General features: G+C 56.6%; 1 protein-coding gene across 3 annotated transcripts in view; it reads left to right on the top strand.

Moving 5' to 3' along the window:
* Positions 1-14733, top strand: part of CACNA1F (calcium voltage-gated channel subunit alpha1 F) — an 83294-nt gene that overhangs the window by 50374 nt on the left and 18187 nt on the right. For 2 of the 3 annotated variants that reach the window (XM_054052181.1, XM_054052183.1), the window contains exons 28-37: positions 1531-1732; positions 2956-3114; positions 3890-4000; positions 5209-5292; positions 6235-6255; positions 6363-6491; positions 10205-10270; positions 11412-11503; positions 12847-13006; positions 14101-14228. In XM_054052181.1, the coding sequence (XP_053908156.1) occupies positions 1531-1732; positions 2956-3114; positions 3890-4000; positions 5209-5292; positions 6235-6255; positions 6363-6491; positions 10205-10270; positions 11412-11503; positions 12847-13006; positions 14101-14228 (1152 nt within the window). The remainder of the gene's footprint in view (positions 1-1530; positions 1733-2955; positions 3115-3889; positions 4001-5208; positions 5293-6234; positions 6256-6362; positions 6492-10204; positions 10271-11411; positions 11504-12846; positions 13007-14100; positions 14229-14733) is intronic. The other variant, XM_054052182.1, reaches the window with a different exon arrangement.

Below are 14733 nucleotides of genomic sequence, written 5' to 3'. Positions count from 1 at the left end.
CTCCTCCTCCCATTGAGGTTCTCCTCCTCCCATTGAGGTTCTCCTCCTCCTTTTGAGGTCCTCCTCCTCCCATTGAGGTCCTCCTCCTCCCATTGAGGTTCTCCTCCTCCTTTTGAGGTTCTCCTCCTCCCATTGAGGTTCTCCTCCTCCTTTTGAGGTCCTCCTCCTCCTTCTTTTGAGGTTCTCCTCCTTCTTTTGAGGTCCTCCTCCTCCCGTTGAGGTCCTCCTCCTCCCGTTGAGGTTCTCCTCCTCCTTTTCAGGTTCTCCTCCTCCTTTTGAGGTTCTTCTCCTCCTTTTGAGTTTCTCCTCCTCCTTTTGAGGTTCTCCTCCTCCCATTGAGGTCCTCCTCCTCCCGTCGAGGTTCTCCTCCTCCTTTTGAGGTTCTTCTCCTCCTTTTGAGTTTCTCCTCCTCCCTTTGAGGTTCTCCTCCTCCCATTGAGGTCCTCCTCCTCCCTTTGAGGTCCTCCTCCTCCCGTTGAGGTTCTCCTCCTCCCATTGAGTTGAGTTTCTCCTCCTCCTTTTGAGGTTCTCCTCTTCCCATTGAGGTTCTCCTCCTCTCATTGATGTTCTCCTCCTCCTTTTGAGGTTCTCCTCCTCCTCCTTTTGAGGTTCTCCTTTTCCCATTGAGGTTCTCCTCTTCCCGTTGAGGTCCTCCTCCTCCCATTGAGGTCCTCCTCCTCCTTTTGAGGTTCTCCTCCTCCCATTGAGGTCCTCCTCCTCCCGTTGAGGTTCTCCTCCTCCTTTTGAGGTTCTCATTCTCCTTTTGACGTTCTCCTCCTCCCATTGAGGTTCTCCTCCTCCCGTTGAGGTCCTCCTCCTCCTTTTGAGGTCCTCCTCCTCCCATTGAGTTGAGTTTCTTCTCCTTTTGAGGTCCTCCTCCTCCCATTTAGGTCCTCCTCCTCCCGTTGAGGTCCTCCTCCTCCTCCCATTGAGTTGAGTTTCTCCTCCTTTTGAGGTCCTCCTCCTCCCATTGAGGTTCTCCTCCTCCCATTGAGTTGAGTTTCTTCTCCTTTTGAGGTTCTCCTCTTCCCATTGATGTTCTCCTCCTCCCGTCGAGGTCCTCCTCCTCCTTTTGAGGTTCTCCTCCTCCTCCTTTTGAGGTTCTCCTCCTCCCATTGAGGTTCTCCTCCTCCCATTGAGGTCCTCCTCCTCCCATTGAGGTTCTCCTCTTCCCATTGAGGTCCTCCTCCTCCCATTGAGGTTCTCCTCCTCCTCCTTTTGAAGTTCTCATTCTCCTTTTGAGGTCCTCCTCCTCCTGTTGAGGTCCTCCTCCTCGTTTTGAGGTCCTCCTCCTCCTTCTTTTGAGGTTCTCCTCTTCCCATTGAGGTTCTCCTCCTCCCGTTGAGGTTCTCCTCCTCCTTTTGAGGTCCTCCTCCTCCTTCTTTTGAGGTTCTCCTCCTCTCATTGATGTTCTCCTCCTCCTTTTGAGGTTCTCCTCCTCCTCCTTTTGAGGTTCTCCTCCCCCCATTGAGGTCCTCCTCCTCCCGTTGAGGTCCTCCTCGTCCCGCTGAGCTCCTCCTCCCCCCCCAGGTTGCTCTACAAGGCCATCGACGCCAACGCTGAGGACGAGGGCCCCATTTACAACTACCGAGTGGAGATCTCCATCTTCTTCATCGTTTACATCATCGTCATCGCCTTCTTCATGATGAACATCTTCGTCGGCTTCGTGATCATCACCTTCCGCGCTCAGGGCGAGAGCGAATACCGCAACTGCGAGCTCGACAAGAACCAGGTGACCCCCCGAGTGGGCCCCGAGGGGGCCCTGAGTGGCCCCTGAGTGTCCTCCTGTCCCCTGAGTGTCCCCTTTGTGGCCTCTGAGTGTCCTCCTGTCCCCGAGTGTCCCCTTTGTGGCCTCTGAGTGTTCTTCTGTGTCCTTTGTGTCCTCCAAGTGGCCTCCGAGTGGCCTCCGAGTGGCCTCCGAGTGGCCTCTGAGTGGCCTCTGAGTGTCCTTCTGTCCCCTTTGTATCCCCTGAGTGTCCCCTTTGTGTCCTCTGAGTGTCCTCCTGTCGCCTTTGTGTCCTCTGAGTGGCCTCTGAGTGGCCTCTGAGTGTCCTTCTGTCCCCTGAGTGTCCCCTGAGTGGCCTCTGAGTGGCCTCTGAGTGTCCTCCTGTCCCCTGAGTGGCCTCTGAGTGGCCTCTGAGTGGCCTCTGAGTGTCCTTCTGTCCCCTGAGTGTCCCCTTTGTGGCCTCTGAGTGTTCTCCTCTCTCCTTTGTGTCCTCCGAGTGGCCTCTGAGTGGCCTTCTGTCCCCTGAGTGGGCCCTGAGTGGCCTCTGAGTGTCCTGTGAGTGTCCTCTGAGTGTTCTCCTGTCTCCTTTGTGTCCTCCGAGTGGCCTCTGAGTGGCCTCTGAGTGGCCTTCTGTCCCCTGAGTGGGCCCTGAGTGTTCCCTGAGTGTCTTCCTGTTGCCTTTGTGTCCCCTGAGTGGCCTCTGAGTGTCCTCTGAGAGTCCTCTGAGTGTCCTCTGAGTGGCGTCTGAGTGTCCTCTGAGTGTCCTCCTGTCTCCTTTGTGTCCTCCGAGTGGCCTCTGAGTGTCCTTCTGTCCCCTGAGTGGGCCCTGAGTGGCCCCTGAGTGTCCCCTGAGTGTTCTCCTGTCTCCTTTGTGTCCTCTGAGTGTCCTCTGAGTGTCCTCCTGTCCCCTGAGTGGCCTCCGAGTGGCCTCTGAGTGTCCTCCTGTCCCCTGAGTGGCCTCCGAGTGGCCTCTGAGTGGCCTCCTGTCCCCTGAGTGGCCCCTGAGCGTCCTCTGAGTGTCCCTATGACCCCTTTGTCTCCCCTGAGAGTCCCCCGAGTGTCCCCATGACCCCTTTGTGTCCCCTGAGTGTCCCTTAAGTGTCCCCCGGGTGTCCCCATGACCCCTGAGTGTCCCCCGAGTGTCCCCATGACCCCTTTGTGTCCCCCGAGTGTCCCCGGAGTGCCCCCCGAGTGTCCCCTCTGCCCCGGGTGTCCTCTTTGTCGCTCAGCGCCAGTGTGTGGAATACGCTCTGAAGGCGCAGCCGCTGCGTCGCTATATCCCCAAGAACCGAACGCAACACCGCGTGTGGGCGATGGTCAACTCCACCGCCTTCGAGTACATCATGTTCGTCCTCATCCTCCTCAACACCATCGCTCTCGCCGTGCAGGTCAGGGCGGGCGCTAGGACCCAGCAGAGATCCCATGGAAAAGGGGGGGCACTAGGACCCAGCGGAGACCCCATGGAAAGGGGGGGCACTAGGACCCAGCCGAGACCCCATGGAAAGGGGGGGGCACTAGGACCCAGCTGAGACCCCATGGAAAAGGGGGGGCACTAGGACCCAGCGGAGACCCCATGGAAAGGGGGGGCACTAGGACACAGTATTGCCCCATTGAGGGAGGGCACTAGGACCCGGCATGGCCCCATTGAGAGGGGGCACTAGGACCCAGTATTGCCCTATTGAGGGAGGGCAGTAGGACCCGGCATGGTCCTATTGAAGGGGGGCACTAGGACCCAGCATTGCCTCATTGATAGAGGGCACTAGGACCTAGCGCTGCCCCATTGAGGGGGGCACTAGGACCCAGTATTGCCCCATAGAGGGAGGGCACTAGGACCCAGCATGGCCCCATTGAGGGAGGGCACTAGGACCCAGCATGGCCCTATTGAGAGGGGGCACTAGGACCCAGCATGGCCCTATTGAGGGAGGGCACTAGGACCCGGCATGGCCCCATTGAGAGGGGCACTAGGACCCAGCGCTTCCCCATTGAGAGGGGGCATTAGGACCCAGCATTGCCCCATTGAAGGGGGGCACCAGGACCCAGCGGTGCCCCCTTGTTTTGAGCCCCCTTCCCCGGGGGGGGGGGGATGGTGGGAACCCCCTGTGAGTGTCCGTGGTTTCCGGGGGGGTTTCCGTTACTTTGCGCACCGCTCCTCCCCGTTCTCAGCACTACGAGCAGTCGAAGCCGTTCAACTACGTGATGGATCTGCTGAACATGGTGTTCACGGGGCTCTTCACCGTCGAGATGCTGCTCAAGATCGTCGCCTTCAAACCCCGGGTGGGTCACGTGATGGGGCGGGGGGGTCACGTGACGGGGCGGGGGTCACGTGATGGGGCGAGGGTCACGTGACAGGGCGGGTCATGGGATGGGATGGGTCGTGGGGTGGTTATGTGACTGGATTGGGTCACGGGGTGGGGTGGGTCATGTGATGGGCTGGGTCATGTGACTGGGTTGGGTCACGTGTCAGGATGGGGTCATGTGACCTGGTTGGGTCACAGGATTGGGTTGGGTTATGGGATGGGTCATGTGACGGGTTGGGTCACGTGACTGGGTTGGTCATGGGATGGGTCACATGGTGGGGTGGGTGGGGGTCACGTGGGATGGTCATGTGACTGGGTTGGGTCGTTGGGTTGGGTCAAGTGACGGGATGGGTCACATGATGGGATGGGTCATGTGACAAGATGGGTCACATGATGGGATGGGTCATGGGGTGGGCGGGGTCTCATGGGATGGTCATGTGACTGGGTTGGGTCATGTGATGGGATGGGTCATCTGATGGGTGGGTCATGTGACTGGGTTGGGTCACGTGACGGGATGGGTCATGGGATGGGTGGGGGTCACGTGGGATGGTCATGTGACTGGGTGGGGTCATGGACTGGGTCACGTGATGGAATGGGTCACATGACAGGATGGGTCGCGTCATGGGATGGGCGGAGTCACATGATGGGATGGTCATGTGACTGAGTGGGGTCGTGTGACTGGGTTGGGTCACGTGACAGGATGGGTCATGTGATGAGATGGGTCATGGGATGAGATGGGTCACGGGGCGGGCGGGGTCACATAGGGTGGTCATGTGACTGGGTTGGGTCATGTGACAGGAGGGGAGTCATGTGACTGTGGGGTCATGGATCACGTGATGGGATGGGTCACGTGATGGGATGAGTCACAGGATGGGGTGGTCATGTGACTGGGTGGGGCTCACATGGCTAGACGGGTCATAGGGTGGTCATGTGACTGGGTGGGGTCATGTGACTGGGTGGGGGTCACAGGAGGGGTCATGTGACTGAGTTGGGTCACATGACAGGGCTGGGTCACGTGACAAGGCGATGTCGCGTGACAAGGTCGTGTCACATGACCTGGCGGGTGGGGGGGAGGTGTCACATGACCCCGGGGGGCTGGAGGGGGTGGGTTGGTGGGCGTGTCCCGTGTCACGTGACCCCGGGGGGAGGTGTTGTTGTTGACGGTGTCCCCTCCCCCTCTCTCAGCACTACTTCTGTGACGCGTGGAACACCTTTGACGCCCTCATCGTGGTGGGCAGCGTCGTCGACATCGCCGTCACCGAGGTCAACGTGAGTCCAACGCCCCCCACGCGCCGCCTTCCCGCCCCCTCCGCCATCTCCGTCTCCATCTCCATCCGTCTCCATCCATCCCCATTCCTCCATCTCCATCCACGTCTTCCATCTCCATCCATGTCCTTCCATCCATTCCTCCATCTCCATCCATCCATCCATCCATCTCCATCCATGTCTTCCATCTCCATCCCTCCATTTCCATCCATCTCTATCCATGTCCTTCAATCTTCATCCATCCATCTCCACCATCTCCACCACCTCCTCCATCTCCACCTCCACCACCTCCTCCATCTCCATCCATCTCCACCATCTCCACCACCTCTTTGATTTCCTCCATCTCCTCCACCTCCACCATCTCCTCCATCTCCACCACCTCTTTGATTTCCTCCATCTCCACCGCCTCCTCCACCTCCTCCACCTCCTCCACCTCCACCACCTCCTCCATCTCCACCTCCACCATCTCCATCACCTCTTTGATTTCCTCCACCTCCTCCACCTCCACCACCTCCTCCATCTCCTCCACCTCCTCCATCTCCTCCTCCATCTCCACCTCCTCCATCTCCACCACCTCTTTGATTTCCTCCACCACCTCCTCCACCTCCACCATCTCCACCACCTCCTCCATCTCCACCATCTCACCACCTCTTTGATTTCCTCCATGTCCATCATCATCTCCACCTCCACCACCTCCTCCATCTCCACCTCCTCCATCTCCACCATCTCCACCATCTCCACCACCTCTTTGATTTCCTCCATCTCCACCATCATCTCCACCTCCTCCATCTCCACCTCCACCATCTCCACCATCTCCACCACCTCTTTGATTTCCTCCATCTCCACCATCTCCACCACCTCTTCGATCTCCACCACCTCCATGATCTCCACCACCTCTTCGATCTCCACCTCCTCCTCCATCTCCGGTTCCGTTCTCCGCTGCAGAACGGCGGCCATGTTGGTGAGGTACGCAGGGTTTTTTTTGGGGCGGTTGGAAACGGTCCCTTCCTGCCTCGATGTCCCCTCTCCGCCTTTCCGGTGGCTTTTTGGTGACCCTGACCTGTCTCCCTCAGAGCTCCGAGGACTCTTCCCGCATCTCCATCACCTTCTTCCGCCTTTTCCGGGTCATGCGCCTGGTCAAGCTCCTCTCCAAGGGGGAGGGCATCCGCACCCTCCTCTGGACCTTCGTCAAATCCTTCCAGGTGGGAACACTCGGGGACGTCGCGGGGACACCGCCGGGGGGACATTGGGGGGACATTGGGGGGATTTGGGGGGACATTGAGGGGATTTTGGGGGACATTGAGGGGATATTGGGGGATATTGGGGGACATTGAGGGGATATTGAGGGGATATTGGGGGACATTGAGGGGATTTTGGGGGACATTGGGGGACATTGAGGGGATATTGGGGGACATTGAGGGGATTTTGGGGGACATTGGGGGACATTGAGGGGATATTGAGGGGACATTGAGGGATATTGGGGGGATATTGGGGGACATTGAGGGGATATTGGGGGATATTGAGGGGATATTGAGGGGATATTGAGGGGATATTGGGGGATATTGGGGGACATTGAGGGAATATTGGGGGACATTGGGGGACATTGAGGGGATATTGGGGGACATTGAGGGATATTGAGGGACATTGAGGGGATATTGAGGGATATTGGGGGACATTGGGGGATATTGAGGGATATTGGGGGACATTGAGGGGATATTGAGGGATATTGAGGGGATTTTGGGGGACATTGAGGGGATATTGAGGGGATATTGAGGGATATTGGGGGATATTGAGGGATATTGAGGGATATTGGGGGACATTGAGGGATATTGAGGGGATATTGGGGGGATATTGGGGGACATTGAGGGGATATTGAGGGATATTGGGGGACATTGAGGGGATATTGGGGGACATTGAGGGGATATTGAGGGATATTGGGGGACATTGAGGGACATTGAGGAGATATTGAGGGGATTTGGGGGGATTTTGGGGGACATTGAGGGGATATTGAGGGATATTGAGGGATATTGAGGGGATATTGGGGGATATTGAGGGGATATTGAGGGGATATTGGGGGACATTGAGGGGATATTGGGGGATATTGAGGGGATATTGAGGGGATATTGGGGGACATTGAGGGATATTGAGGGGATATTGGGGGACATTGAGGGGATATTGGGGGATATTGGGGGATATTGAGGGGATATTGGGGGACACTGAGGGGATATTGGGGGACATTGAGGGGATATTGAGGGGATATTGAGGGGATATTGGGGGACATTGAGGGATATTGGGGGGATATTGGGGGATATTGAGGGGATATTGGGGGATATTGGGGGATATTGGGGGACATTGAGGGGATATTGAGGGGATATTGAGGGATATTGGGGGATATTGGGGGATATTGGGGGATATTGGGGGACATTGAGGGGCTATTGGGGGATATTGGGGGATATTGGGGGGATATTGGGGGATATTGAGGGACATTGAGGGGATTTTGGGGGACATTGAGGGGATATTGAGGGGATATTGGGGGATATTGAGGGGATATTGAGGGGATATTGGGGGATATTGAGGGATATTGAGGGGATATTGGGGGATATTGAGGGACATTGAGGGGATATTGGGGGACATTGAAGGATATTGGGGGACATTGAGGGGATTTGGGGGGATATTGGGGGACATTGAGGGATATTGAGGGGATTTGGGGGATATTGGGGGGATATTGGGGGATATTGGGGGATATTGGGGGACATTGAGGGGATATTGGGGGATATTGGGGGATATTGAGGGGATATTGGGGGACATTGAGGGGATATTGGGGGACATTGAGGGGATATTGGGGGGATATTGGGGGACATTGAGGGGATTTTGGGGGACATTGAGGGGATATTGGGGGGATATTGGGGGACATTGAGGGATATTGGGGGACATTGAGGGATATTGAGGGGATATTGGGGGATATTGAGGGGATATTGAGGGATATTGGGGGACATTGGGGGATATTGAGGGGATATTGGGGGACATTGAGGGGATTTTGGGGGACATTGAGGGGATATTGAGGGATATTGGGGGACATTGAGGGATATTGAGGGGATTTTGGGGGACATTGAGGGGATATTGAGGGATATTGGGGGACATTGAGGGACATTGAGGGGATATTGAGGGGATATTGGGGGACATTGAGGGATATTGAGGGGATATTGGGGGATATTGAGGGGATTTGGGGGGATATTGGGGGACATTGAGGGATATTGGGGGATATTGAGGGATATTGGGGGACATTGAGGGGATATTGGGGGACATTGAAGGATATTGGGGGACATTGAGGGGATATTGGGGGACATTGAGGGGATATTGAGGGGACATTGGGGGACATTGAGGGGATATTGGGGGGATATTGGGGGATATTGAGGGGATATTGAGGGGATATTGGGGGATATTGAGGGATATTGGGGGGATATTGGGGGATATTGAGGGGATATTGGGGGATATTGGGGGATATTGGGGGACATTGAGGGGATATTGAGGGGATATTGAGGGATATTGGGGGATATTGGGGGATATTGGGGGATATTGGGGGACATTGAGGGGCTATTGGGGGATATTGGGGGATATTGGGGGGATATTGGGGGATATTGAGGGACATTGAGGGGATTTTGGGGGACATTGAGGGGATATTGAGGGGATATTGGGGGATATTGAGGGGATATTGAGGGGATATTGGGGGATATTGAGGGATATTGAGGGGATATTGGGGGATATTGAGGGACATTGAGGGGATATTGGGGGACATTGAAGGATATTGGGGGACATTGAGGGGATTTGGGGGGATATTGGGGGACATTGAGGGATATTGAGGGGATTTGGGGGATATTGGGGGGATATTGGGGGATATTGGGGGATATTGGGGGACATTGAGGGGATATTGGGGGATATTGGGGGATATTGAGGGGATATTGGGGGACATTGAGGGGATATTGGGGGACATTGAGGGGATATTGGGGGGATATTGGGGGACATTGAGGGGATTTTGGGGGACATTGAGGGGATATTGGGGGGATATTGGGGGACATTGAGGGATATTGGGGGACATTGAGGGATATTGAGGGGATATTGGGGGATATTGAGGGGATATTGAGGGATATTGGGGGACATTGGGGGATATTGAGGGGATATTGGGGGACATTGAGGGGATTTTGGGGGACATTGAGGGGATATTGAGGGATATTGGGGGACATTGAGGGATATTGAGGGGATTTTGGGGGACATTGAGGGGATATTGAGGGATATTGGGGGACATTGAGGGACATTGAGGGGATATTGAGGGGATATTGGGGGACATTGAGGGATATTGAGGGGATATTGGGGGATATTGAGGGGATTTGGGGGGATATTGGGGGACATTGAGGGATATTGGGGGATATTGAGGGATATTGGGGGACATTGAGGGGATATTGGGGGACATTGAAGGATATTGGGGGACATTGAGGGGATATTGGGGGACATTGAGGGGATATTGAGGGGACATTGGGGGACATTGAGGGGATATTGGGGGGATATTGGGGGATATTGAGGGGATATTGAGGGGATATTGGGGGATATTGGGGGGATATTGAGGGGATTTGGGGGACATTGAGGGGATATTGAGGGGACATTGGGGGACATTGAGGGGATATTGGGGGGATATTGGGGGATATTGAGGGGATATTGGGGGATATTGAGGGATATTGAGGGGATTTGGGGGACATTGAGGGATATTGAGGGACATTGAGGGGATATTGAGGGGACATTGGGGGATATTGAGGGGACATTGGGGGACATTGAGGGGATATTGGGGGACATTGAGGGATATTGGGGGATATTGAGGGATATTGGGGTACACTGGGGGGATATTGGGGTGCTCTCCGCTCAGGCTCTGCCCTATGTGGCGCTGCTCATCGCTATGATCTTCTTCATCTACGCTGTCATTGGGATGCAGGTGCGGGGGGGCCTCAGCCCCGACTTTGGGGGGTCCCCAGCCCCGATTTTGGGGGGTCCCCAGCCCCGATTCTGGGGGGGGGGGGTCCTGAGCCCCGACTTTGGGGGGTCCTGAGCCCCAATTCTGGGGGGGGGGGGTCCTGAGCCCCGACTTTGGGGGGTCCCCAGCCCCGATTTTGGGGGGTCCTCAGCCCCCTTTGAGGGTCCTGAGCCCCTCTTTGGTGGTGCTGAACCCCTCTTTTTGGGGTCCTGAGTCCCCTTTGAGGGTCCTGAGCCCCTTTGTTGGTGCTGATCCCCATTTTTGGGGTTCTAATCCCCATTTTTGGGGTGCTGATCCCCGTTTTTGGGGTTCTAATCCCCATTTTCAGAGTGCCGATCCCGGTTTTTGGGGTTCTGATCCCAGTTTTTGGGGTGCTGATCCCCATTTTCAGGGTGCTGATCCCAGTTTTGGGGTGCTGATCCTGGTTTTGGGGTGCTGATCCTGGGTTTTGGGGTTCCGATCCTGTTTTTGGGGTGCTGATCCCCATTTTCGGGGTGCCGATCCCGGTTTTTGGGGTTCTGATCCCGGTTTTCGGGGTTCCGATCCCTGTTTTTGGGGTTCTGATCCCGGTTTTCAGGGTGCTGATCCCCGTTTTTGGGGTGCTGATCCCATTTTTTGGGATGCCGATCCCATTTTTCGGGATTCTGATCCCAGTTTTTGGGATTCCGATCCCGTTTTTCGGGGTTCCGATCCCTATTTCCGGGTTCCGATCCCCATTTTTGGGGTTCCGATCCCCATTTCCAGGGTTCTGATCCCCATTTCTGGGGTTCCGCTCCCCATTTCCGGGTTCCGATCCCTATTTTCCGGGTTCCGATCCCCATTTCCGGGGTTCCGATCCCTATTTCCGGGTTTCCGCTCCCCATTTCCGGGTTCCGATCCCTATTTTCCGGGTTCCGCTCCCCATTTCCAGGTTTCCGATCCCCATTTCCGGGTTCCGCTCCCCATTTTCGGGGTTCCGATCCCCATTTCCGGGTTCCGCTCCCCATTTTTCCGGGTTCCGCTCCCCATTTCTGGGTTTCCGCTCCCCATTTCCGGGTTCCGCTCCCCATTTCCGGGTTCCGCTCCCCATTTCCGGGTCCCGCCCCCTCTTTTCCGGGTGCAGACGTTCGGGAAGGTGGCGCTCCAGGATGGCACTCAGATCAACCGCAACAACAACTTCCAAACCTTCCCTCAGGCCGTGCTGCTGCTCTTCCGGTGCGGAGCCACGGGGGGGGGGGGGGGATCCATAGGGGGGATCCATAGGGGATCTATAGGGGATCCATAGGGGGATCTATGGGGGATCCATAGGGGATCCATGGGGGATCTATAGGGGATCCATGGGGGATCCATAGGGGGATCTATAGGGGATCCATAGGGGGATCTATAGGGGATATATGGGGGATCTATAGGGGGATCTATAGGGGGATATATGGGGGATCCACAGGGGATACATAGGGGGATCTATGGGGATCTATAGGGGATCCATGGGGGATCTATGGGGGATATATAGGGGATCTATGGGGATCTATAGGGGATACATAGGGGGATCTATAGGGGATACATAGGGGGATCTATAGGGGATATATGGGGGATATATAGGGGATCTATAGGGGGATCCATGTGGGATCTATAGGGGATCCATAGGGGATCTATGGGGGATCTATAGTGGATACATAGGGGATCTATGGGGGATCTATAGGGGATCCATGGGGGATCTATGGGGGATATATAGTGGATCCATAGGGGATCTATGGGGGATCTATAGGGGATCCATAGGGGGATATATAGGGGATCTATGGGGGATCTATAGGGGATCCATAGGGGGATCCATGGGGGATCTATAGGGGATCCATAGGGGGATCTATGGGGAAATATAGGGGATCCATGGGGGATCCATGTGGGATCTATAGGGGATATATGGGGGATCCATAGGGGATACATAGGGGGATCTATGGGGATACATAGCGGGATCCATGTGGGATCTATAGGGGATCCATAGGGGATCCATAGGGGAACTATAGGGGATACACAGGGGGATCCATGTGGGATCTATAGGGGGATCCATAGGGGATCTATAGGGGATATATAGGGGGATCTATGGGTCGCTATGGGTCGCTATGGGTCGCTATGGGTCGCTATGGGGCAGGTGCGCCACGGGCGAGGCCTGGCAGGAGATCCTGCTGCCTCTATGGGGCAGCGCTATGGGGCTCTATGGGGCAGGGGGGGCTCCGGGGGCGCTATGGGTCGCTATGGGTCGCTATGGGTCGCTGTGGGTCGCTATGGGGCAGGTGCACCACGGGCGAGGCCTGGCAGGAGATCCTGCTGCCTCTATGGGGCAGCGCTATGGGGCTCTATGGGGCAGGGGGGGCTCCGGGGGCTCTGTGGGTCAGCGCTATGGGTCGCTGTGGGTCGCTATGGGGCAGGTGCGCCACGGGCGAGGCCTGGCAGGAGATCCTGCTGGCTCTATGGGGCAGCGCTATGGGGCTCTATGGGGCAGGGGGGGCTCCGGGGGCTCTGTGGGTCAGCGCTATGGGTCGCTGTGGGTCGCTATGGGGCAGGTGCGCCACGGGCGAGGCCTGGCAGGAGATCATGCTGGCGAGTCTTCCCGGGAAGCGCTGCGATCCGGAGGCGGATGCGGAACCGGGAGAGGAATTCACCTGCGGCAGCAATTTCGCCATCGTTTACTTCATCAGTTTCTTCATGCTCTGCGCCTTCCTGGTGAGACCCACAGCCCTGACCCATAGCCCTGACCCATAGCGCTGACCCACAGCCCTGACCCATAGCGCCGACCCATAGCGACCCATAGAGACCCATAGGAACCCATAGGAACCCATAGGAACCCATAGAGACCCATAGACACCCATAGAGACCCATAGGAACCCATAGAGACCCATAGCGACCCATAGAGACCCATAGGGACCCATATGAGACCCATAGAGACCCATAGGGACCCATAGGGACCCATAGGGACCCATATGGACCCATAGAGACCCATAGGGACCCATAGGGACCCATATGGACCCATAGAGACCCATAGAGACCCATAGAAACCCATAGAGACCCATAGCGACCCATAGAGCCCCATAGAGAACCATAGAGACCCATAGAGACCCATGGAGACCCACAGAGACCCCTATGGACCTATAGAGACCCATAGAGACCGATAGAGATCCCTATGGACCCATCGAGACTCATAAAGACCCATAGGGACCCATAGTGACCCATAGAGACCCATAGAGACCCATAGAGACCCCATAGTGCCCCATAGAGACCCATAGAGACCCATAGAGACCCCATAGAGACCCCATAGTGACCCATAGTGCCCCATAGAGGCCCACAGTGCCCCATAGAGCCCCATAGAGACCCATAGAGACCCATAGAGACCCCATACAGTCCCATAGAGACCCACAGAGACCCATAAAGACCCATAAAGACCCATAAAGACCCATAGAGGCCCCATAGAGACCCATAGAGACCCATACAGGCCCATAGAGGCCCATAGTGCCCCACAGTGCCCCATAGAGCCCCATAAGCACCTTATAGAGACCCATAGAGCCCCATAGAGCCCCATAGAGACCCATAGAGACCCATAGAGACCCATAGAGACCCACAGAGCCTCATAGAGACCCCATAGAGACCCCATAGAGCCCCATAGAGACCCCATACAGTCCCATAGAGATCCACAGAGACCCATAGAGACCCATAAAGACCCATAAAGACCCATAGAGACCCATAGTGCCCCATAGAGATGTATAGCGCCCCCCAGCGCCCCATAGCGCGCCCCATAGCGCCCCCCCCCTATGACATTACAGATCATTAATCTGTTTGTGGCGGTGATCATGGATAACTTTGATTATCTGACGCGGGATTGGTCCATCCTCGGCCCCCACCACCTGGATGAGTTCAAGCGCGTCTGGTCCGAGTACGACCCCGGAGCCAGGTGCGGATCCGACCCTTCGGAATGGCCATCCGGAGCGGGACAGGGGGGGAACGGGAGGGTCCGAGTACGACCCCGGCGCCAGGTGCGGATCCGACCCTTCGGAATGGCCATCCGGAGCGGGACAGGGGGGGAACGGGAGGGTCCGAGTACGACCCCGGCGCCAGGTGCGATCCCGACCCTTCGGAATGGCCATCCGGAGCGGGACAGGGGGGGAACGGGAGGGTCCGAGTACGACCCCGGCGCCAGGTGCGGATCCGACCCTTCGGAATGGCCATCCGGAGCGGGACAGGGGGGAACGGGAGGGTCCGAGTACGACCCCAGCGCCAGGTGCGGATCCGACCCTTCGGAATGGCCATCCGGAGCGGGACAGGGGGGAACGGGAGGGTCCGAGTACGACCCCGGCGCCAGGTGTGCATCCGACCCTTCGGAATGGCCATCCGGAGCGGGACAGGGGGGGAACGGGAGGGTCCGAGTACGACCCCGGCGCCAGGTGCGATCCCGACCC

Source organism: Cuculus canorus, chromosome 32 (genome assembly GCF_017976375.1).
Source record: "Cuculus canorus isolate bCucCan1 chromosome 32, bCucCan1.pri, whole genome shotgun sequence".
Classification (NCBI taxonomy): Eukaryota; Metazoa; Chordata; class Aves; order Cuculiformes; family Cuculidae; genus Cuculus; species Cuculus canorus.
This window is presented reverse-complemented; position numbering and strand designations above follow the sequence as displayed.